At 33.5% G+C, this 23,807-nt stretch overlaps 4 protein-coding genes and 1 long non-coding RNA gene across 12 annotated transcripts; 2 read left to right on the forward strand and 3 right to left on the reverse strand.

Moving 5' to 3' along the window:
* The first annotated feature begins 22 nt into the window (after positions 1-22).
* LOC110621979 (LOB domain-containing protein 20) lies at positions 23-1,851 on the forward strand. Its single transcript, XM_021766300.2, has 2 exons — positions 23-1,039; positions 1,391-1,851. The coding sequence occupies exons 1-2, from the start codon at positions 653-655 to the stop codon at positions 1,748-1,750; spliced, it is 747 nt and encodes a 248-aa protein (XP_021621992.1). The 5' UTR covers positions 23-652; the 3' UTR covers positions 1,751-1,851.
* Positions 1,852-2,371: 520 nt separating this feature from the next.
* Positions 2,372-3,540, forward strand: LOC110622834. The gene is made up of 3 exons (XR_002489187.2): positions 2,372-2,787; positions 2,984-3,101; positions 3,207-3,540. It is a non-coding gene; the product is annotated as an uncharacterized LOC110622834 (long non-coding RNA).
* Positions 3,336-8,484, reverse strand: LOC110622833 (probable inactive leucine-rich repeat receptor-like protein kinase At3g03770). 8 transcript variants are annotated; one of them, XM_043960004.1, is made up of 11 exons: positions 7,932-8,483; positions 7,727-7,827; positions 7,529-7,613; positions 5,842-7,256; positions 5,595-5,728; positions 5,129-5,369; positions 4,620-4,825; positions 4,474-4,526; positions 4,182-4,293; positions 3,780-4,065; positions 3,336-3,663 (listed from the first exon to the last, which is right to left on the reverse strand). In XM_043960004.1, the coding sequence occupies exons 4-10, from the start codon at positions 7,169-7,171 to the stop codon at positions 3,793-3,795; spliced, it is 2,349 nt and encodes a 782-aa protein (XP_043815939.1). In that variant the 5' UTR covers positions 7,172-7,256; positions 7,529-7,613; positions 7,727-7,827; positions 7,932-8,483; the 3' UTR covers positions 3,336-3,663; positions 3,780-3,792. The 8 variants fall into 8 exon arrangements, with proteins under 8 accessions (XP_043815939.1, XP_021623198.1, XP_043815940.1 ...); XM_021767506.2 differs by having other exon boundaries at positions 7,723-7,827; XM_043960005.1 differs by having other exon boundaries at positions 7,727-7,832.
* Positions 8,485-12,401: 3,917 nt separating this feature from the next.
* Positions 12,402-16,648, reverse strand: LOC110622387 (plant cysteine oxidase 2). Its single transcript, XM_021766872.2, has 5 exons — positions 15,897-16,648; positions 14,082-14,203; positions 13,656-13,812; positions 13,375-13,578; positions 12,402-12,659 (listed from the first exon to the last, which is right to left on the reverse strand). Exons 1-5 carry the CDS (start codon positions 16,129-16,131, stop codon positions 12,532-12,534), a joined length of 846 nt encoding a protein of 281 aa, XP_021622564.1. The 5' UTR covers positions 16,132-16,648; the 3' UTR covers positions 12,402-12,531.
* Positions 16,649-19,960: 3,312 nt separating this feature from the next.
* On the reverse strand, positions 19,961-23,528 carry LOC110623807 (membrin-11). Its single transcript, XM_021768839.2, has 4 exons — positions 23,061-23,528; positions 21,336-21,456; positions 21,085-21,234; positions 19,961-20,270 (listed from the first exon to the last, which is right to left on the reverse strand). The coding sequence occupies exons 1-4, from the start codon at positions 23,312-23,314 to the stop codon at positions 20,109-20,111; spliced, it is 687 nt and encodes a 228-aa protein (XP_021624531.1). The 5' UTR covers positions 23,315-23,528; the 3' UTR covers positions 19,961-20,108.
* Positions 23,529-23,807: the final 279 nt, after the last annotated feature.

Below are 23,807 nucleotides of genomic sequence, written 5' to 3' on the forward strand. Positions count from 1 at the left end.
AAGAAAGTAACATCCTTTATATGACAAAGATTAAGATTAAACATCACATGGGTAGCTCTCTGTTTCCTGTCTTGATACATAAGATTATGACACAGGTGCACGTCTAGCCCTTGGTTTTCTGTATCCCACACGCCACGGGCAGCACAAATCTTGTGCCTTCCCATGAAGACAACCTTCTTCAAGTTAAACAAAAATACATACCCACACAAACATTATTTACCATTATAATATTACATTCTCCAAACCATATTCATTTAAAATTAAACACCATAACCTGTTTCTGGCTCTCTATTTGCACATGCTCCTCACACTCCTCTCACTCCCCTCTTCCCTCTACCAACCATCCCTTTCACTATATATACGTATACCCATAAAGTATATACTTATATAATACGTATCGTAGTAGGTATAGACCATATTAATACAAGACTTGAGTATGTAGACATTTTATAAAGAAGGAAGATAAAGAGAAGGAAAGAAAGCTTGAAAGCTTACCACATTAACCTTGCCAACCCCATCACGAGACTAACGTGCCTCCCCTCCATTTTGCTTCACATATATAACGCCAACTTCACCACCTTTCTCTTTCGCAACCTCTCTTTGTTTGCTTCTTCTTATCTCAGACCCTGGACATATATTCATAGAATTGCTGATGGCTGAACCTCAATGCGATGCCACGTCCGATACTCGAAGGAAGGGCATCGGTAAGCGTGCTTCCGCCGTGCCGGTGGAATCACAATCCGTTGCTGAAACGGGACTGCCAGTTCCTGCTGTGGCTCCATGCGGCGCCTGCAAGTTCTTGAGGAGGAAATGCATTAGTGGGTGCATTTTTGCACCCCATTTTGGTTCAGATCAAGGTGCAGCCCGATTTGCAGCGGTGCATAAGGTGTTTGGTGCTAGTAATGTGTCCAAGCTATTGCTGCACATTCCGATGAACCGGAGACATGAAGCGGTTGTTACAATATCTTATGAAGCTCAGGCAAGGTTATCCGATCCAGTTTATGGTTGTGTCTCCACCATTCTTGCTCTGCAACAACAGGTTCATTAATTTGATTGTGGTTGGCTTTACTTCTACTCTTTCTTTCTTCATTTTTTTTTTTTTTTGATCTTGTCTATTCATTCTAAAAGATTATGCAACAGAATGGCACTGCATACACTATACATTTACGTAGGCAAGGTTGATTTTATGCGAATGGGACATTTCTGGTTGTTATATTTCATTCACTGCCATAATGCTCTTTGGTTCTTTTTGGAGGAGAGAAACAAACTTACTTAAAGATGTAGAGCGTTAAAGATGACATATCAACAAATTGTTTTCAACTTTAGATTAATTATAGTGTTATTCTTAAAACGTAAGTTGTTGTTAATATTAAGGATAAATTACTTGCAGGTTGCGTCTCTGCAGGCGGAGCTTGCGATGGTCCAAACTCAACTAATAAACAGTAGGTTTGCAATGGCTAATGTTCTTGAAAACTCACAGCAGCAGCAACAGCAGCAGCAGCAACTGCATCATCAACATCAGCAAGTTTCACTGCTTCAACCAGCCTACTCTAACAACTCCTCAGCTTCTACTAATCTCATCAATATGAGTAATTTCACCTCCAACTTTGAGCTTGTCACTGACACTGCTCCATCTTCTCATAGCTTGGAGCCTCTCCATCTTTCTCGGCCATCACATGATGAGGAAGATGATGAAGAAGAGAGCCGGATTCCCGGCATTTTTGCCGATGTAATACTTCATCGCAGATGAACTTTAAGTTCCAATCAAGAATTTTTATCTTCACATATAGTTCTCCTGCTCTTATGCCATGCAATATACAATATAATATTTAAATACTAAAATATGCTCCATCTAGCTCATCAATACTACTTTTTGTTCATATAACTTTTTTCTGTGTGTATATATCTCCCATTTTTTTCATAATTATATAATTTTTGTGACATGAGCTAATTATAAATTGAAAAAAAAAATTATATGCCTGTGAATTTTATTTAAGAAATTTAAATGATAAAAGTAATTTATGGTGTGAAGTAAAATATAATATCTCAGGTTTATTTAGATATATTTACTATTAGATTGAAAAAAATATAAATATTAAAATAATAAATAATTAGAGAATTAGTATACTTGTATGTTTCATTTATTTTAAATTATATTATTGTTTTAAAATAATAATTCATCTATTAGCTTTTGAATTTACTATTAAGTATTAAAATAAAATTAATTAATTTTAAAAAACAATCTAATAATATGAATTAAAAGATATATTAAAAAATATATAAAATTTATCAATTTTTAACTATTTTAAATAAATTGTGAAAATATCTATAAGCAAATTTATTTGAAGGAAAAAAAAAAAGAACATGTGAGGTCATGCAAAAATGATTACAGAGGCAGCTTGGGATTTGCTCTGAAATACGCGAGAAGAAGGAAGAGCCTTCCTATAATGGATCTTTAGATTTCCCCAGATCTGTTCCCCTAGAAAATATAAACTGTAGCATGTCCGCCCCAGCGAGGAGGAGGCTCATGAGGGATTCCAAGAGGCTCCAGCAGGATCCTCCTGCGGGCATTAGTGTTGCCGCTCAAGGAACGCTGTCGTGTTTTGGGAGCAGATCTGGACTGCTGATTGAAAAACAAGCAAAAGCACCAATCGCTGCTGCATTGGAAGGCCAGGGTTGGCGTGCAGTGTGAATTTGTGCTTGGAGTTGAGCTCTTGCTCCTAAGCAAATTGTTACGTCCTAAGCATATACTTGTTAATGGAGTCGAACCCTTGCTCGTAGAGAAGGGTATTAGACAAGGGTTTCACTTTTGCAGTTCTTAATACAACATTCAATCATTTTGAATCATCAATCAGTTTAGTTTTTTTGATGTGGATGCTTTTGCATAAGCCATTGAGATTCATCCTGAATTTTTTGTGATTACAGCAGTTAAGATGTTTGTGCTAAGCCATTGAGATTCATCCTGAATTTTTTGTGATTACAGCAGTTAAGATGTTGGTGCAAGTGCACAAAAGACTGCTAAAGCCATTGGATTCGTAGGTTTGCACTGGGGTCAATCACCTGTGGCTTGAAATTAAAATCAGACCAAAATCAAAGCATTGGTAATTAAATTAGTAGAATATTTTGCACGAGTGTATTGAAGAAGTATGTTTTTGGTCATATGGGTTTTCTCTCTAAATATTCCCATTTTCTTTGATAACTGGCAGTTCCAGAAAGCTACATTCTCGCCTGTGATGAAGGCCTGTATTTGAAATTCTACAAAGATATTCAGCAGACCCTGTAGATTGTGGATTTGGGTGCATGATTTTGAAAAGAACAACAGAACACACAACAAGTGTTCAAGTGGGTGCAAAATGTCATTTAAATGCAGAACATATACAGCACTCAGGAAGAGCTTGAGTAAATACATGATGTGCAATCTGCCTTTTTGAGGGCATATTGCTATTTTTTTTTCTTTCTTCTAAAATTGGTATACATAAATTCTCAACAGTAAACTGGCCGTCGAGAAAATTACTACCTTGATAGTCACAAAGCAAAAGAGATAAGGAACAAAATGATGGCAGGGAAGTTGTCCAGAGAAGAAGACTGACAAGAAAAGCTCTATGTGTAAGTTGTCATTTTCAACATTCTTGCCTCCTCATTTCCTCTGGTAATTGTCACTTCCTGCAATATAAGATTGAGTTCAACATTACCCTTACGTTTGATTTGTAAAATGCATTTGTACACTAAGGTAACATGGGAAAAATTATTTCATATGATAGAGACGAAAGCATCTAAACCTGCATATTGCTGCTAAGGAAGCATAAGGTGTAGTTGTGGAGGATGTGAAGGCGAGCCCGGGGAGCCTTCACTAGAATCTCCCCGCCATCCGTCCTGAACTTGAGCAGCAAATTGCAAGTTCCATATCACATCCTCGACTGAAGGTCTATCTGCCGGGTTCTTCTGCAGGCACCTTACACAGACCTCCATCATTGTCTTCAATGACTGATCCGAACACCCCCTCTGAACAGCTGGATCAACCATGCTCCTTCGAGCAGCAGCATCGCTAGTGATGCTAGCTTGTAACTGCAGTATTTATGCAATAATATGGAATTGTAAGAACGTCACCATTAATGAAAAACACATTAGAAAAGAGTTTCCTCTGAAAAAAAAATATAACAACAAAGCAGAATTGCTCTTGCCTGATCTTTTAGGACATCCACTTCATTCCTGTGGTTCATTGGTTTCCCTACAATGATTTCAAGTAATATTACTCCGAAATCATACACATCAATCTTCTCTTCTTGATTTGTCCTATTAAAGAATGTTGTTCAACCAGAATGTCAAGACATGAAACTCGAGTTTAAATTGCTCATATGCACAGTAGACAGAAAAACTTTGCACTGAGTGCCTCAAGGCCTTGTAATCTAATATGTCTAACAAACTACCATTTATGCATCTGGCAACTCAAATTTTCCAGAAGTTGGTACTGACCTTGAACTGGTGCTAGAATCTTTGGATCCAACAGAAGAAACTCGATGGACAACCTGCAAGATAAGTCGAGTCCAACACCAAGTTTCAATGTCTCATGGCCCAAAGGAAAAGAGCAGACAACCGTTCCACAGTAAAGAGAAAGATACCTTTCCTGTGTTCTCTGTTAATAAAGGGAGGTTGTAACTGCTAATTTTTGCAACAAGGTTCTGATCCAGCAAAACATCTGTTATTTTCAGATTATTTGAATATACACCTGGCACAATCCCTGTATGCAAAAACTGGATGCCCTTTGCTACTCCTATTGCAGCTGCTATTCGTTGTGCCCAATTAAGTGTTCGTTTGGCACGTCTCTCTGACAGAAAAATGAAAATGCTAATACTTGGAAATCAACAACAGCAAATATTTATAAGCCAACGAAAAATACAGGAATGATATATCAGCGGGCAACTTCTGTCCCTATGCTACGTCACAATTTCAAAGTTGCACATTCATAAACTGAGATTGAACAGACAATTCAAGTGAACAAATAGCATTTTAGGTAGTTGTAACACTATAAAATTCATATGCACATAGGATCAAAGGTCTAGAGAAAATTCAACTTTGACAACTTTGTACACTTGGGTCTAAAGAAAATTTGAGAGATCATATGGATTACCTGAGATCCAACTCCTTAGTGTGCCATTTGGTACATATTCAAATACAAGAAATATCCTGCTGACACTTGAATCATCCAAGTAACATTCGAAGCAGTGTCCAAGAGCACTGACCAAATGTCGATGCCTCAGTTTGGAAATCAGCTCTATATGGTGCATAAAGTTTTGGGTGCTGTAACTTCTTTTCATTTTTAGGCACCTAATGGCAACGTAGGAACCATTCTTAAGTCGGCCCCTGTACATCTGAAAGCATGGAAATGTTATGCAAACTTTTGAAAATGAAAAAAGGAAATTCAAAGTATGCAATGCAAAGGAAATCAAGAAAATTGGATTCAGGATGTACTTGAAAACTTATATCAGCTGTGAATAAGGAAAGAATGAAAGAATACTCATCCTTGAAGGAGATTGGACCGTTGCATATGCCAAAAAAAAAAAAAAAAGGTATATATTTACACCAGATTGGTATACCTGCCCTTGAGAGCCTTCACCCATGAAAGCAGATGTATCAAAGTTGTTCGTAGCCTCCTCGAGCTCCTCCAATGAAAAGGTATGATAAGCCGGAATACCAAGTGCTCCCAGCTTCATTGTTTGAGATATATACCCTTCAGGATTTTCCAACAATCATGTTGTAAGACTTACTATTTTGAATCACTTAATTATACTTGGCTGCTGCCATGAACATGCAAACAAAGTACAGAAAGAAATGAAACCTTACTTGCATCTGAGAGTAACTTTGAGGGGTACCCAGTTGATGCATTCTCTGAAATTAGTCTTGTTGTAGGTCTCTTGATTGTCTTCCTGGAATTCACCTTTTTCACAGCCAAGAAAATCAAACCAACAAGTGCAATTCCTCCAACAATCCCTCCAATTACGCCCAATGCAATAATGTTAGAATCTCGTCTCCTTTTCTTGTGCTGGGGTAAAATTCCTACAGCTAGTGCTTCATTCCTACAAAATGCAAGTGGATGTTGATTTTGATTCCTAGTTGCTAGACAGTTCCCAGCATACATTATCTTTTCTTTAGAATCTGACTTAAGGCACTTGGGCAAGTGTCCACTTATAAGATTTGAGGACAGATCAACAAATTCAAGTTCAACACTGCAAGATTGATTTTCGAAAAGAACTCCCGTGAACTTATTGTCTGCAACGTTTAGATAAGTTATGGAGGGCAATGATAACAAATATTGTGGAAATGGCCCCACAAATTTATTGTGTGATAGGTCTAGATGATGAAGCTGATAGTAGGAGCTCACTTCATCTGGGAGTCCATCCCTGAACTTGTTCTTGCTCAGTACAAGAGTAACCAACTTTTTTCCAAGTTGTGGATACTGGGGTCCAAAAGCATTATCTTCCAAGTCAAGCACTTGAAGGTTTGTCAAACTGCTAAAATCCGGCACCTCTCCATCGAAGTAGTTATGCGAAAGCGCAAGAACTCTAAGATTTTCCAAAGCATTAAATGAACTTGGCAATGACCCGTTGAACATATTTTTCCTCAAACTCAAAACAGTCAAGAGCGGTAATGAACCCAGCCAATGTGGTAACTCACCAGAAAACATGTTATCATCAAGTATGAGTGTCTGGAGGCTAGTTAGTGATGATAGATCTTTAGGTATGGGATCATACAGGAAATTGGAACTCATGTTCATTATTTCCAGCGACGACAACCGAGCAATTTTACCTGGCAGGGAACCCCATAAGCCTAAAGAAGCCAATGTCAGGACTTTCAAGTCTGGAAGGCTAACAAGTGTGGTCACAAATGAATCAATTGAAAAGTTCCTAGGCAACATAGGAGATCCTTTGTTGCCAATGATATGCAGTTGTGTGATAGTGTCCTCATAGCAAACCACGGTAACAGATGAAGTTGGGTCGATATTGCAGAAATCTGAGGTGCTATTCCAACCATTAAGAATGTCTGGATAGCTAAGAAGCCGCTGAATTCTTACAAGGGTCTGACCCTGGGAGGTTTGAAGCTGCTCTGAATGTTCGATTAAAAGCAAAATGATGGTGAAAACTGAGATTGCAGAATGCTGGAATGTCTTTGCCATGATATTACAGAACCGGTACAAAAAATCATAGAAAAATATTGCAGAGCTTTTGAGGACTAGGAGACGAGCATTATCTGCAAGATTCCTATGAAAAGCAGCAGCTTAGTAAGTAGTTTTATGCCAACAACTAAAATTGCATTGGAACTTAGAAATTCAAATATTTATGCAGTTATACACACGCACAGAGAGAAAGCACAACCACCTAAAATGAGTTCAAGAATTCACAAATTGACAGAAGAATCAAATCTGCTCATAAAAATGAAACAATTTTATAAAAATGTACTCTTGTGCCATTCTTTTAACTCCAGCTTATAATTCAAAATAGCACTTTTAATATTCAATGAGAAAAAAACATACCTCCAGGGAAACCAGCTTCACTTTTTAGCTCATAATCGAAAAAAACCACCCGGTTTGTCTTGAAATACTGCTCAGCTTTTCCACTCTAAATCAAAAAAAGAACATAAGACAGCAAACCTAAACCACAAGTCTGCAGCACAAAGGTCAATTGAAAATTACTAATAGATGATTATGACTTACTAATGAAGACTTACCCACCGATGCTTCTTCTTTAACTCAACAGGAATTCTCCACGAATAGGACAAAATCTTCAAAAATGCCTCAAAACCCAGTTCAGATATTGCAAGTTTTCTTGCATTCTACACTACCACAATAGTCAAAACTCAATCAAGAATCAATTTCCAATCTTCAAAGAGAATGAAAATGAAAACCCAAATGTTAAATCAAACACAGTTCTCATTACCAAACAACTTCAGCAAAATCCAGAAAGTCAAGAGCCATACAATAAGCAACAAGTCAATCAAGAGATTACAAATCCTTCTGACACATAACAGTCTCTTGCAAGCAAAGACAATTTAGTGACACGGGTTGGAAGAAATTTGTAGCAGTCATAAATCACAGCTAAGTGACCTGGAAATACCAGAAATGGGCCAACCCTTTCATCTTTTTCTCATTTTCTTTTAGTCTCCCTCAAGAATGAAAGAAAACACCAAGAAAAACTTATTATTTTGCCAGTTATTTCATGTGCTGCTTCTTTTGAATGTCTAAAGAGAAGCCCATAAAAAAGAAAAAGGAAAAAGATTCTTGTAGCAGAAGAAGAAGCCTTTATTCCCTTCCAGACTCTCTGGCAAACCCACAACCAGAGCTTAGCTTTGATTTTTAAATTATTGAAATTTGATTAAACAATTGAGGACAAAGATGGGTGATTTGATTTGCATATGCACAGAAGGCGGGTGGGTGTGTGATGATGCTTGCTGCTCATGCATATAGTGTCTCTGTGTAAGCTTTCACTTTCTGGGTCTGGTGAGCTTTGGCTTTCTGTAGTAAAGCACTTTGAATCATGGACCCACTACTTGGCTATATTTTGCTTGGCTGTTGCTTTTGCCGCCTTTCTTTCTCCCTCTCTCTCTCTCCAACTAACTGTTAATCCTCCTGAAATTTGGTTGAAAATTTGAGATTTTTTCAATTATTTGTTATTGTCTTCTGTAATTTTTTGAATTTGAAATATTCATGCAAAGATTACAAATTTTTAATTTAATAAAAGGAAATTTTTGAAAAACACACCGAATTAAAATTAAGAATTTTATTACAGTAAAATTATATCTGTACAAGTGCTTAGGTCTGTCCGTATATTATAGTAAAATCCAACATCATCTCAAACATACCATGGGAATAGTTAACATTTCAGATTTTGGCAGAGACATCATGGAAATAACAGGAGTAAAAAACATCAATGTCTGAAACAAAAGGAAAGTCATAAACGTAGGGAACTCAAATTTGCAGAAGATTGAAATTTAGTCTAAAGATAGGAAGTGGTAGCCTTCTCTAATCTTCTTGCATTAATTTTTTTGCTTGGCAGTAGTTGTAAAAGACAGGCAGACATTATTGTTGTCTACTCAAATCTGTATAGCTTAGCCTTTGGCCATAAAAGTCACATTAGGATTTAACTCTAAGTTTTTTAATTTAATTTTTAATAATGTACCCTTCATTTGAAATAATTTGTCTAAAAAAAAATTTAAATAAATTTTTTTAGTGAAATTTTTTATTAAAAAAATTTAAATTCTTTGATAATTAATAAAAATAAATTTTTTGAATTGAATTTTTACATTCTAACAAAGCATAATAATTCAGATCTCTAAATAATCAAATTTCAAACATGTGACAAAGAATAGAAACAAGTTGCAAAAGGGGCATTTGCCTTTGCCATAGGATTCTTGTACGGAAACTAAAATGGAAAATATATATATATATAATTTCCTGAATTATTGAACCATAATATAAAAATGAAGAATTCTTAGCTGTTAATTCATACTATTTTAATCATTTTTAATTTTAAATCTAGAACTGAATATTAAAAAAAAAAACAAACAAATAACAACTTGGCCAATTGGAAATTGCAAATTGCACGTGGCATGTTAAGTTAAAATTGGCAATAATAAAAATTTAAATTCGCTTTTTCCATATGGAATCCAGCTTCGCACTGAACAATTTTTCTTTGATAAATATATGTTTTTTCTTGTAAATAATTAAAATTTCACGATGTAAATTCACTCAATAATTATTGAGGCATATGAATATAAAAATAATTGAAATTGTCTTGTTGGATAGAGTAGCTCTCAAACATCACGGCTTTAAATTTTAACATTCATTCCCGACGGTGTAACACTTCACTTAATTATTATCAAGTCAATGGATAAATTTATACATTGATTTGTATAACAAAATAGATCGGTTAATCAAAATATTATTAAAATTAACAATATATATATTAAGTGAAAAATAATTTAAATATCACAAATATATATAAAATTTTTAATAAAAATACTATTTATTTCATACACAACGATCTTCACACCACTTGTAGATAAAGTGAATGCCTATAAGGGATAGAGGCACAACAAATTCAATAGGCTTACAATGACCAAATGGATCTAACTCTTTTTGGTGACCAGATGGATCTAATTATTTCTGATGATCGGCTGAATCTAGTTCTTTCTGATAGCCAATTAGACACTCTCCCTAAAAAGTATTAAAAAGGAGTTAAGCTTTATTTAAGGTGACACCTCTTTAATAATTATATAAAAATAAATTATAAAAAATTAATACAATTTTTTTTACACTACTATTTTATATTAATTTCCACTTTATCTAGCTGTAAAAAAAAAAAAAAAAAAAAAAAAAAAAAAAAAAAAAAAAACTCTCCTCATTAATTAACATTGCCATTCATTCACCATAAAACATGGGCGGAGATCGAAGTGCAAAATGGACTGTTCTACTAATTTCGATAAAAATATATATTGTTTTTAATAAAAATTAAAATTTATAAATACTAAATATATTCTCTCCGTATTTTTTAAAAAAAAAAAACACACAACCTTAAAGATTAAGCATATCATGGGAAAATACAGCACCCTATTAATTTGCATTTGAATTAATCTATAATAAACAATTCAAATTTGACTGAAATTGAAGTAAAAGAGTTGGTGGAAAATAAAATATTATTATTAAAAAAAAATTGCGAGCAGATGTCGGTGCAAGTGCAGGAAGCGTATGTGTGCGCGCGACACTGTAACAACAAAATGGATTCGTAAAAGCAAGCACTATGATTGGTACACGCTTCACAATAAATTTGTAAAGGTAAAATTAAAATTTAGTCTACTACATTTCATAATTTTTATTATTTTTATAAATATAATTATTTAAAAAATATATAAAAATTACAATATTTTAAGACTCAGCATATAGTTGTCTTACTATTCCACGTAAATAATATTATAGTTTTATTCTATAATTTCTGATACGTAGCAGAAACTTTTGGGCAATGGAAGGGCACCACATAGTTAAAGTGAAAAGAACAAAATCAGGCTGTGCTTTTGCTTTTGCCTTTCACTTTCATAGTTAGAATTATTTCTCCATAACATTGAATTTGTCATTCTCACACACCCATATATCAATATATTCATTATTCTAAAACTTATGGGCTTGGAATATTTGGATTCCATTTACTTAGCCCTCAATTGGATGATGTGGAAAGGTCAAATTTAGCCTTGTATTTGAATGAGCTAATGTATGTAGCAAGGGCATTTTCGACTTTGATGTTTTCATTTGTTGGCCTTCTTTTGACGTCATATGGTCCCATTTAGTCTGCATTTATTAGGACAAATGTTGTTCTCATTACCTGAAGACAAATTTCCAGGTCAGAAATCTGTCTTTTATAGAAGAAACTTAGTAACTCATTTTATTGTTTAAATTGGAAGAGTAGCTTGCAAACCAATTATTGACTTTCTTAAGAATGCTTGCTTTGAAATAGTACTTGGGAATTAAGGTTCATGTCGCTTGAACAAGACAATGGAAGGATTCATGAAACACAATCTCAAATCCATGTCCTAACCAGGCAAAACCTCAAAATGGGCAAGTAGTTTAAGCTTCATTTGGATTAAACATCGAGGTTGCACAATTTTCAGGAATTCTGTGGAATTTGACAAGTTTGAATCCTATCTGCCTTTGTTTATCGATTCGATATAATTAGAGGATATATATGGCTTAGTTTCATTTATGTATTTAGTAGAATCTAACATATTTTAACCAAATTCTCTACATAAAAATCGATATATCTATTACGACCATAGTGATTATTTATAGTTTATTTTCTTTTTTAAACTAAACCCTTCTTAAAAAATATTTAGAATTGTTTATAAAATCTCAAATTTCTATCGACGTCAAGAATTTTTTTTTGTCATTCTAATTTCTTCCCAATAACCTTCAAGAAAAATTCGAATTAAATCCCAAACTAACGGTTAGCATGAATTATCTATACAGTTATGCACTCTTCGCATAGAAATTCATTTATTTTTTGAAAGATCTTGCTTTCGTGCTATGGTGAGTGTTGAACAGAGTCCCATGTGTTGGATGGGCCAGCCTTCAGCACACAGACAATCTCATCTAAAGTGATTGTTGGTCCAGCAGGAACTGGGCTCTGGATCACCAGACAAGGATTTGTATGGGCAAGTGAAGAGGATCTATCAAATTGCCCAGCTGCCTTGTGGAGTTGAGAGCACGAGACAGCAAGGCAAGAGGGAGGAGATCTTTTGTTTTTGTTCAAACTGGACTTGGTGCCCTCTTAAGCCAATGATAAGATGTCGTTTGGCACACAAGAAAATTCGTAAACCATGTGCTGGAAAAGTCTCATACAACTAACTTTAACTAGACAGAGTCAAGAAAAGACATTTATATATAAAAAAATATATATGTATAGTAGTAACATGTGAAACGTAAAATTTTGATAGTTCAAGAGAAGAAAATAAAAAATTTTGTCGAAAGGTGACAACCAACCAAGCTAGCAATTAGTCTGTACTCTCTACAACTTGTGGACCCAAGTACTCAATTCCATCCATCTCTGAATTCTCTGGCGTCTCTATCTCTTCCAACCATCCACAACAGTCCCCCTCTGTTGTCAACTCCATTTTTCCATCTGCATTGAATAATTTTGGAGGTGAATAATACAATTTATCTGTCATATTTTCTTGCAGCTATGAATTCATTAAATACAAGATGAAGAAAAAGAAAATGTTGAGAATGTTCCATTCCTTTTGCAGCTTAAAAAAGAAAAGGGCTTAGAATAGAAAACATTATCAGTTATGCTATTCAATATCAAAATTGCTAATTTTGTGCTATACACGTTTCACAAGTTCATACATGTGCATTAAGATTAATTAAATATGGCGTTTTCACATTCAATGGTCGACCACTTGGGTGTCTGAGTCTGCTGAAAAAATGTAGTCAAGGAAACAAGCTTGAACCCGGGCGAAAGACTAGAAATTCAACCAACCTAAGCTAATAACAAAGCACAGTCACGCCTTGCAAGAAGTCAAGAAGGTTTTAATCCCAATAATCCATTCCTTAGTATGCAGTTTTCTTTTGAAAAAAAGCTCCATAAAGGTGAACTTTAAGGAGTGCGTACTGCGGCGTATTATATTTAAAACAGCATCAATGCTTTCCAATGTATTGCCAACAAACAGCCCATCCATTGTTTTTTATTTAAGATTCTTTGTGTGTTTCTGTGGGCCACATAAAGAGGACAGGCTGACCCATATCTTTATCTGTGATAAATTAATTTACAGTATAATCACAAATCTGAAACAAAAATAACACTCATGGGAAGGAAATAATAATATGCATTTCCTTACCTGAGAAGGCATCATAAGGAAAATCTTTGTAGTATGAGCAGTCTCGGCCATCTTCTGCAGAATACGGAGGTCCGAGCACATCAAGAACTGCGCAAGGTGAAATGGCAGTGAACTGATGGATATTGCCTCCAGTCGTTGGATATAATACAGATGTGTTGCAAGGAGCTTTAAAGACACTGTCCGTTACCAGTCTCGCCAATCTCACTGAAAAACCAAAAAATTTGGATCATAAACAAGTCCAACAACCAACTTTGTTAAAGAAGACAGCAAGAAGCACTCACAATGAGAAGGCTGTCCAGATTCCTCTGCACTGCTAGTGCTAACCCAATCGTATGATTTGATGTGCATTGTCCCCAGTAGAAGCTTGCTAAAAACCGTCATCCCAGGATGGTTATGTAAAGGAATGACAGCAGTTTCAGGAAGAAAGAAAATGCACAACTGCATGATGAAAATTGAAAAAACAAGTCAGCAACTTAAAACAGATTTTTTGGTGTGTAACTGTGTTAGATGGGATAATAAGTATCAGATTTCCAAGACTATTTCCACAGTTGTACAAACAGTATCCACATGCCTGTCGTATCATATGATATGATTTTGGAGGAAATTAACAGATTAAAATGCCACTAATTTTAACCCCGGGTGAAAAGAAAAGCATTCCAAAACAATTATAAATAATGAACAAGAATCATCTACTCGTATAGTCTTACCGAAAACTTATCACATTTGTATATGGTGGTGGTGGTGACCCTTGGAGTCCCTTTCACCGCATTTTCAGTCTTAAAAAACTGCAGCTTGCTGCTTAGCCCAACATCTTCTGGCTTCATATTGTCTAAAACACAATAAAAAGGTTTATTAAGAAATTGACATCTAGTTCAAATATGTCTTTAATGTAATCATGCTTTTGCACACATGAGGTTGTCAACTAAATTATTATTACATTTAGTTGTGCATGATACTAACAGCTAAATATGAAAATGCTCTCACCGGACCCATTTGCATGGGTTGGAGATCATAGGTTGTCAAGTTGCATTATTTTACTACTTTTCAAAAAAAAAAAGTTCAAAAAAATTCTTCACATCATCTAGATATAGTAAGCACAAAGTTTTAAGATCTAGTACTAAGGCAACATATAAATATATATATAAAAAAAGGGTTTCTCTAGGAAGAGAATAATGCCAAATATGAATATTGAATAAATAAATATTATGCTCATAGTCAAAAGTTGCAACTTGTCGATCCTATCATGCAAAGCCAAAATCATGCATTTCCCCTTTTCGAATTTATAAAATTTGACATAAACATATGTATATATACCACATAAATATCATGGAGAATCTAGATCATAATCTTAATCCACAATTTTGCATACAACATTGAAATTTGTTATATACCATTTAGATTTTAATTTGCAGGTATTAAAAATAGTATTACTAACAAACCACATCTAAGAGGTTATTAGCTTCAGCATTCACCATACTGCATATAACAACACGATTGATAATTTTTTTACCTTTCTCTTGAACCAGAAAATATGTGAAGAATTTTCACATACTCCGCTTTAGACAAAAATTAATGAAGGAATGACCATATTTATACAAAACAAAAACTCAGGAGCACAGCCTTGATTAATGCTCATTATCTTATAAAGAAACTCTATGCTTGAATCCTAAAAAATGGAAGCCACCATTTAGTTAGAAAGAGTACTGGTAGTCGAACGAAGTTCTGCGTCGAACTTCTACAGGTAATGAAAATAACATATACTTCCAGTGGCACACAAAGAACAGCCAAAGAGATTCCAGAACTTAAAATGTCAATGTACATCTGGATAGGGAGACTTCAAACCCAAGAATTTACTCAAATTTTTAGTCCAAGCATGCTTCGACCAAATTATTGCAGAGTGATTTTAAAATTACATCTTTGATAAGTTAGAACAGATTATCCAGATTCACATTGTAATAAAATTATAATTTAAACTCATGAATTTTATCTACATTTCGTATCTACTCAATCAAATACAACGAATTACAAATAAAATACCAAAACTCAAGTGTTGGATTCAAATATATTCTTTGTCAACTGATCACCTATCCAGAACTTTCAATTACGACCCAGAAAACAGAAGATCCTTAGCACACTGTAGAAATTTACAAGTTCTTTGTTTGTCTTAATAAAGAAGTGTAAATGTTCAAAACTTCTTGCTCACTATAGGCATTTTTCAATGCAGAAACAAAGAAAAAGCGCAACACTATGATCCTATTCATCAATAGTGTTATATATATATATATATATATATATATATATATATATATATATCATATCAATGCTTAAAAATCAATCCACAATTGACAGAAAAATAAGATCAATCAACCACAACGTATCAACTCCAACACCTCTGTGAAGATATGATTACGATAATGAAATTACTGACATAATACATAAATTAGTAATCATACAAGCAAGTCGAATGTTTCTAAAGGAAATTAAGCTAAAGCAATCATTGAAAAATGCAAACAAAAACGTACCAAGTATATGGCATAATCTCTCCACATCATGAGGCAAGGGAACAGTTCCAGGGCCTTTAAAAACTTCTCTGCATGATACATACAGCTCCTGCAGTGCCATGGGAACTTTTGCTTCAGAACGCTTATTGATTCTTCGTTTACATCTCTTCTTGATAACCCGGTTGGCATACCCAACCTTGTGTACGTGCTGCCCAACTGGGTCTCTTCTTGGATCAACAACAGCTTCAATTGTCATCGATGTAACGCCAATATATACCCGTGGACCTCTACAACTCTATACTTCTAGTACAATAAATTGAATGAAAGGAAAAAACAAACTCACCAAGAAAAAATTGTAGGAATTCGTTTGAAAAAATGCCTAGCTGAATGGATTAAGATTTAAGGAGGGTTGCAAACTTGGATTCATGAAATTAATCAAAACCCAACAAACAACCACCAAAAGGAAAGGCACTACAAATATACAATACACTACAGGTTTAAATTTAGTTCGTAGTACAGATTGACAAGATCAAAGCTGGTGATGGGTACTTGTAAATGAAGAAGAAGAAGAAGAAGAAATGGATAAGTAGATAAAGAGGTGCAACAGTTAAGAAGTGAAATTTGGATGAAGAAAGCGAAGAAAAAGGGAACACGGTATTGTACATTATATAAGAAATGGCAAAACCAGGGGCTAATTGGAACAGGAAATGCTTTGGGTTTGAAACTATGCTCAGAAAACAACCTCTCTTAAAAGGAAACAGAAAAGAAAATGGCTTCTCTCTTTTTTTTTTTTAATTATTTTTAATAATGATTTGTCAAGCAATTCCCGCCCCAAGATTGAGTCTTGAAACTACTGGTTTATGATACCACCCCCGGTTTTGCTTCGTTTCATTTGGCCAACCCACAGCGTCTATTGACCATTCTACCATTGCCTCCTCTCTTTTCAATTTCTCTGTTAATGCCTCATCAAATCTCTTTTGGATTTTCCTAATCAGCTTTGCTCACTCAAACCCAAATCCTGTTTATATTTATTAAGTTTCCGATTCACATCTTCATTTTAATTATTAATATTGATTTATTAAACGTAAAAATCCAAAATTTTTTATTTTTTTACAATTATAACTTAATTTTTTTAATTTTAAAATTAAAATTTTATTATAATTATAATATAATCAATCAAGATATTTAATAAGTGACAAATTATGTAAATTGATAGATTTTTCGTTAAAATTAATTTAGGTGTTTAGTTATAATTATAATAAAATTGAAAGAATGTAAAACCTCAAGTAATCCCTTTTTGAATTTTAATACTAATTAAAAGCACAAATTTCATTTGATTTCTGATTTGATATATGGATGGAGACGTTTTAAAAAAGTTAGGTTAGCATTAGACTTTTTAAATTAAAAATTTGAAAAAAATTAACATATTAAGCTCAAAATAACACAAATACCAACGAGAATTCACATTCACATCCACCATATGAAAAAAAATTAAAATATTAAATATAAAAATTAAAAAAATTTATTAAAAAAAACCTTCAGATTATAAGATGATACTAGCATGGAACATGGAGACATATCAATGTATGGGAATTATCTTATAGAAAAAAAAATTACTTTTCACCATGCTCATATAAAATATTATTCTTATTTATATATTAAACTAAAAAATTGAAAAAGTTTTTAAATTATATTTTATTTAATTTAGAAAAGGGGGATTAATCAGATTTTGTGGATTTGTGATTGGGTTGACTAAACGGTGGAGTTAGTTGATGGTGCACTTGTAGCATGGAGGATTGTATGAGCCTACAAACTGTCCCTTCCCCACCGGTCTCTACAAAATCACTCTCCAGTAACCGCTTACAAAAACAGCACAGAGGCCCCACTCGAATGGTTTAAATCGATTATTTTTTGAAAAGTCAATTTTTTAAAAAATAATTTAATTGTATTAAAAATAAAATTATAGAGCATGTGAATCTTTAATTTATTGTATTTCATTTTAATTTTCTTTCTCATTTTAAGATATCCCAATTTACTTAAATTTAATCTTGAGTTTTTTTTTTCAAAAAAAGAAAAGTAAATATTAAAAGGATAGGAAAATTTAAAAAAAAAAAAAAAAACATCTGTCTAACTGAAATGTCAATTAGGCTAATCATGAGTTCCTAATTAAAAGATTTATGCCAAAATATCGTGGAAAGTACAAATAGATATTTATAAGGGTAATTCTGACATTTCCACGCGTGCTTTATTTTTCTTAGCAAAGAAATTTATCAGGTGGCATCCACATGCAAAGCTCGTGCATGCACCAGCGTTACCCATTAAAAGTTTTCACGTCACGTGTCAGCCCCTCGCCTTCCACCTGTCATCTCATCCTTAAAATGAATTTCGTCCCAATGGCAACAGTTGGAGAGATATGCAATCGATTTTAAAATAATTTTTAATTTAAAATAATATTTATATGTTTTGCAGATTATATAATTATAAATATAAAATATATATGTTTATCCAATACAATAACAAATTTTATTCAAATAAGTGAAAGTTAAATATTTATAAATTATTATTCTGAATTATAAATTATTAACAGAATTATCTGAATATTTTTAAATAATATTGAAATTTAAATCTTAAATTCAAAGGGAAAGAAATTTTATATTATTTTTTGCCAATCTTAATCCCCTTAATGGTTTGTGAAATTCACTTCTCTGTATTTTTACTCTTTTTATAATTATTTTTTTAAAATACACATGGGATATTTATAAGCAATAAAGGTATATGCAGCGTATAGCATGTAAATTATTTTTTAATCTACTAAATATTATATTTAAAATAATAAAAAGTAATTTTAATAATTTAAAGTATATAAAATAACATAAAGCAGCAAACAGTTGTGGAAATGGAGAAAATTCTCTCTATTACAGAACAGGGATGAAAAATGGATTTGCCGTTGATCCATGGGGCAGAGCACAATCCATGTTCCATATTTGCGAATATTTTGTTCCATGAAATTAGGGCAAAACACCAAAAAGCTTAACGAATAATAATAATTGTTATAAGAAGTTTTACTATTCTCGATTCACTAGTCATATTAGTAATTAGAATTTATGAGAATAATTACATATAAACAAAAGAATTAATAGTGAATCAAATAATTCAAATGAATTGATTGATTTAATTGGTTCCTTGGTTAACCAATAATTTCAAATTCTAAAAAATTTCACTTATTATTTTAATACAAAAAGCGCAAAAATAATATGTTTCTTTCACCAACCATCACTTTTCCCTTTTCCTTATTTTGTTTATCTAACTTATAATTATTAGATTAATGACATTTTTTATATTTTGATATTTTAATTGATTTGCCATTTTTAAATATTTATTTATTTGGTCGAATTAGATGATAGTTTTAACATATACACTCATCATAATAACAATGTATTGTTTTATTACAAAATATATTATTACAATTTGTTTATATATATCGTTCTTAATGTCATAGATTTACAAAATTTCAAATTCTAAATTTCAATTTGAAGAAATAATAATAATAGTAATTTGGAAGAGGATTTATATTTTTATCATCGACAAAGAGAATAACCCGCAGGTTAAGGAATAACAAAGGCAAGTTGATTTTGTAAGGTTTGTCGTAATGATAAAGACCAAAGGGAAGATGTACTTGAACTAGCAAGAATTTGTCCGTGTCATAACAAGGAATCTCCAAAACTACAAATGTAGAAAACCATGGACTTGCAATTCCGCTTGAACTGAAGCAATTTTCACATGTTGGCTTGGACTCTATCATAGATAGTCTTTAGATCTAACCACATTAAAAAAAGGCAAAAGTGTCGGTTGAAACTTCTGATACTATATGCCATGTTTATTAACGAAACTGCAACCGTGGTCCACAAAAGCCATACCAGCACGCAGAAGCTACCAGCTTCCAGTGTGCACCTCCCAACTAACTACTCATATATTGATGCACATGATCTCATCTCAAGACTACTAAAGCATTATTTGATTGTTTAGGCATGGAAGGTAATAAAGCAAAAGCGTCTCAACCAGATAACATCATGTAAAACATGGGATGACTAAAATTTCAATATTTTCTTCTATTGAATCTGAATAAAGTCAAACTATAAAAGTCATGAAACAGAAGTATGGAAAAAAAAAATTCAATAGTTCTTTGTGATCTCATATTTTCAGGAAGCCCAGTACAAATTCACGAAGGGCACTTCAGCGATTCCAAGACACGAGAAAATACAAGATGGCAAGTGTTATGAGCATTCCCACATATTTGATCCATCTGTCAACCCGATTCCGCCTCTCAATCAGTCTCAATACAGAGTTGGAGAGTCCCACTGTGTTGAGAACATCCAAAGCTTTGCGTTGTGCATTCTGTTACAATATACAAGTTAAGCAGGATAGTTTTTCTTCGCATCAGTACACAATTCAATTAATAACTAACATTATATCTTGAGATTGACCTTGACCATAAACTCCATCCCACGCCCATTATACTCGGAGCTTTGTTTGGTTTGAAGAATGGCATGAAATAGGATGAGAATAGGGTACTATTCCATGTTGAATGGTTAATGGTTATTCATAATTTGATTCAAATTTGAATGTGAAATACCATTACATTACATCGGTTAGCAATTTTATACTAATATTTTTTTATTAAAGTTTAAAATTTATAACAATTATTATATGAAATAAATATTTTTAAATTAGTACCTTATAAATTCAAATCCAAGTGAAAGAATGGCTAATGTGATTAGCTACTCCATTCCTCCTCTATTCCATTCCAAGGACCAAATTCTAACTAGTCGCACTGGATATCTCAAGTTTTAACAACTGGAATGTGCCTAAAACCATAGATTCCATTTAAACTAGATGGAGCAATCTTGGATCTCAGATTGCACTTAAGATAAAGTCAGCCTTCTTCATCAACCCTATTGTTTGAACACTGTGCATCTTTATAAAACTAAGTCCAGACAGCCATAAGGAGATCTGATTTTAATGTTCTTATCTGTAAACCTCGTCGATGTTAATCAGGAATATAATGCTCATGTGCATACTTCAGTTATGGTCACACTACAGCCAAAGCCATTTATTAAAGGTTGAAAGATTGAATCCATTCAACAAATAAAGTGCATGTATTTGTGCATAGATACTGTGCAAATGAGCACACAAGGACTTGAGCACCAACCTTCAAGCGTTCCCTTTGCTCTGAATATTTGGAAAGGATGGCTGCTCCTGTAGATAAAGATTCTTGCAACATCCTTTTTGAATTTTGAACTGACTGCATTGCCTGTGCTTCCTCATCAAATATTCTTAAAACATGAGATGATTCACCATTCTGAGATATAAAATATAAAATCATTAGATATTGAATAAAGAAAGTTTTTAGCAGAAGAGCATTAAACAAGTTTAATGAATTGAAAAATAAACAGAACTTACTGCTCTTCCAAGCAACTCTGCCCTCTCCTGAGCTTCCCTCATCCGTCTTTGATTCCTTGAGAAGTATCTATCCAGACTTTGTTTCAATGATTCAGCTTCTTCTGCTACTTGTTCTACTTTTCTGTCAGACCAAAATCAAAATTCAGTCCAATGTTTAACAAATAAACATGGTTATCTAGGTAAAAATTGATAAACTTGTAACAGATTCTGTGTGCCTTGATCATTGATCTTGCTTTTGAATAAGAGAACATATATTTTCTATACAACTGTAAATATCTGAAAATTTTGCCAAAAGCATATATTCCTTAAGTCCTTGTTAAAGCATTGTGCTAAAGAGTTGTCTCAAATTTTTTGTCAAATCTAGGTTTTCACCCCTAATTAAGATTGTTGACTTGAAATTAATGCTTTGAAGACTGTTAATTTTGTTGGTTAAATAGTGACAATATCTTTATCAACAAATGTCCCTTTTTTCTTAAATTTAAAATTCTTCTCTCTCTCTCTCTCTTTTTTGGAGCTGGTTGAGGAAGGGGGGCAACTTTTGTCTCTCAAACATGTCCCTGCACCCACACCTTGTGCATAGGCTTCGAGGTTCCTTCATGCCGTAATATGCCATGTTTAACTACCCTAGTTATAAAATGGATGATAAAAAAGACAATCTTTTGACTAACTCAACATAATCAAGTTTTCAAACAGTTATTCTAAAAAATGGTATCACAAAACACAAAAAATGCCATAATGAACCGAGTTGATTTTTTCTTATTAGGAGGTAAGGGGTAAGGGGGAGTTGGGAGTAGAACCCGTGACCTGGGTGCACTACACTATATGCCTTGACACCTGACTAAGCATAGGTAGGCAAACATGTTGATTGATGAGAGACAAATAAACCACAAATGCTCAAAACTATTGCATCTTGCAACTCACTGTCTTAGCAATTAAAAATACAGCAGGGGAATGAATCCTAATACAGAGCCATTTGACCTTAATTTTAGTTAGTGATTTGCCTCATGGATTTGCATTATATTTTGTAGTTAAAATAATTTTAATAGCGTATAGTTATCACTATGTAAACTCAATGAATTATGCATTTAGAAAGCACCAAATAAGAAGGTGCAAATTCAGAGAAAAAAAAAAAGAAAAATTTCCACGAGAGTTGGTTCAAATATCTTCTTTTGTATCCTCACATGTTCTATAAGTCCAAAATTGATTAAAGGCTCAGCCAAATAATTGGAATATGGTATATAATAAACGACAGAGAATTTGAATCAGAGAGTTGGTGCTCATACAGGTAAAACATGCAAAAATAATTCTCTCCCCTATAGAGGATAAACCAGAACTCACCATAATTCTCAAGCAATTGGATTGGAAAAAAAAAGAATCTATTGAATATCAAAAGAAGTTAATTACTAGGACTAAAGCCAAAAAGTTTGCTCCAAATCAAAAACACCATAGTTGAACTAGAGAATTCTAGCCCTAATAGAAACCATTTTCCCATAGCCTAAGAAAATGAGCTATGTTAGCATATATTTCAGTTGTAATAAAGACTATTTGATGACAGTTTTTTAATTGATCTTCTGAAATTGATACAGTGAGATCAAAATTAAGCTTTCCGATATGACAAATTGAGCGTCGAATGGATGCAAACACATATGTAAAAAAATAAATAGGGCTCCACAGCTCCTTCATTCTATAGTTATCGTCAAGAAAAGCGAAGAGCGGATTAAGTACCTTTTCCAGAGATCACGTTGGGGCTTACCCGCGATTAAGCGCCAGAGACGATCCATTTCAGCACAAAGGGACTGGATCTGAGAGATGTCCTTTTTAACGGTGAAGGAGAGCTCAGGGGAGTCCAAGCCTCCACTAGATGTTGAACTCTCGAGACGCTCCAGCCTCTCAACGCCATCTCGAGCTCTGAGCAAGAGCTTCTTCGCAGTCTGATAAATCTCGGACAGGGTCCCGCCTCCTTCAACAGCCATCGCCATTCTTTGAAGAGAAAATCTAGCGCGAGTTTTGGCCTTTATGGCGCTCCGTAGACTTTAGAGGGTTAGAAATGAAATAGGAGAGAAAAAGCATGCAATTTCACATTCCCATCGCGTGGGGTTTTGAATTCGGTTGGAGCGATTTGATACCTTTTTTCTCTCGGGGAATTTCAGGAAGAAAAAACAGAAGACGGCAAGAGTTTCTGATGGAGAACGAATTTCCTTTTAAATAATTTTCTTTTTAGTTTCTGTTCCACTAAAATAATAAATTAAATAAAAAGAAATAAATCCTTAATAAATAAGTAAATGAAAATATTACGCTTAAATTTTTAAAATAGTTATTAAACCTTAACCCTTCAGCAATGTTAAGTCTCTATTAATAAATTTAAAAAAATATATATTTAAATCATAATAAAGACTTGATAATTATTTAAAGTCTGTTAAATAAATAAATTTAAAATATCAATAAGAGACTCAAATTGTACTATAATAAATA

This window comes from Manihot esculenta, chromosome 9 (genome assembly GCF_001659605.2).
Source record: "Manihot esculenta cultivar AM560-2 chromosome 9, M.esculenta_v8, whole genome shotgun sequence".
Lineage (NCBI taxonomy): Eukaryota > Viridiplantae > Streptophyta > Magnoliopsida > Malpighiales > Euphorbiaceae > Manihot > Manihot esculenta.

Coding starts and splice junctions, on each gene's coding strand:
- LOC110621979 (XM_021766300.2), top strand. CDS start 653: ATGGCTGAACCTCAATGCGATGCCACGTCCGATACTCGAAGGAAGGGC. Junction 1,040..1,390: donor TTCTTGCTCTGCAACAACAG/GTTCATTAATTT, acceptor AATTACTTGCAG/GTTGCGTCTCTGCAGGCGGA.
- LOC110622833 (XM_043960006.1), bottom strand. CDS start 7,171: ATGGCAAAGACATTCCAGCATTCTGCAATCTCAGTTTTCACCATCATT. Junction 5,370..5,594: donor GTGAAGGCTCTCAAGGGCAG/GTATACCAATCT, acceptor CCATGCTTTCAG/ATGTACAGGGGCCGACTTAA. Junction 4,826..5,128: donor ACTAAGGAGTTGGATCTCAG/GTAATCCATATG, acceptor TTTTTCTGTCAG/AGAGACGTGCCAAACGAACA.
- LOC110622387 (XM_021766872.2), bottom strand. CDS start 16,131: ATGACAATTGAAGCTGTTGTTGATCCAAGAAGAGACCCAGTTGGGCAG. Junction 14,204..15,896: donor GAGATTATGCCATATACTTG/GTACGTTTTTGT, acceptor ATTGTGTTTTAG/ACAATATGAAGCCAGAAGAT. Junction 12,660..13,374: donor TCCTTATGATGCCTTCTCAG/GTAAGGAAATGC, acceptor TATTCAATGCAG/ATGGAAAAATGGAGTTGACA.
- LOC110623807 (XM_021768839.2), bottom strand. CDS start 23,314: ATGGCGATGGCTGTTGAAGGAGGCGGGACCCTGTCCGAGATTTATCAG. Junction 21,457..23,060: donor CAACGTGATCTCTGGAAAAG/GTACTTAATCCG, acceptor TTGGTCTGACAG/AAAAGTAGAACAAGTAGCAG. Junction 21,235..21,335: donor CAGAGTTGCTTGGAAGAGCA/GTAAGTTCTGTT, acceptor TTTATATCTCAG/AATGGTGAATCATCTCATGT.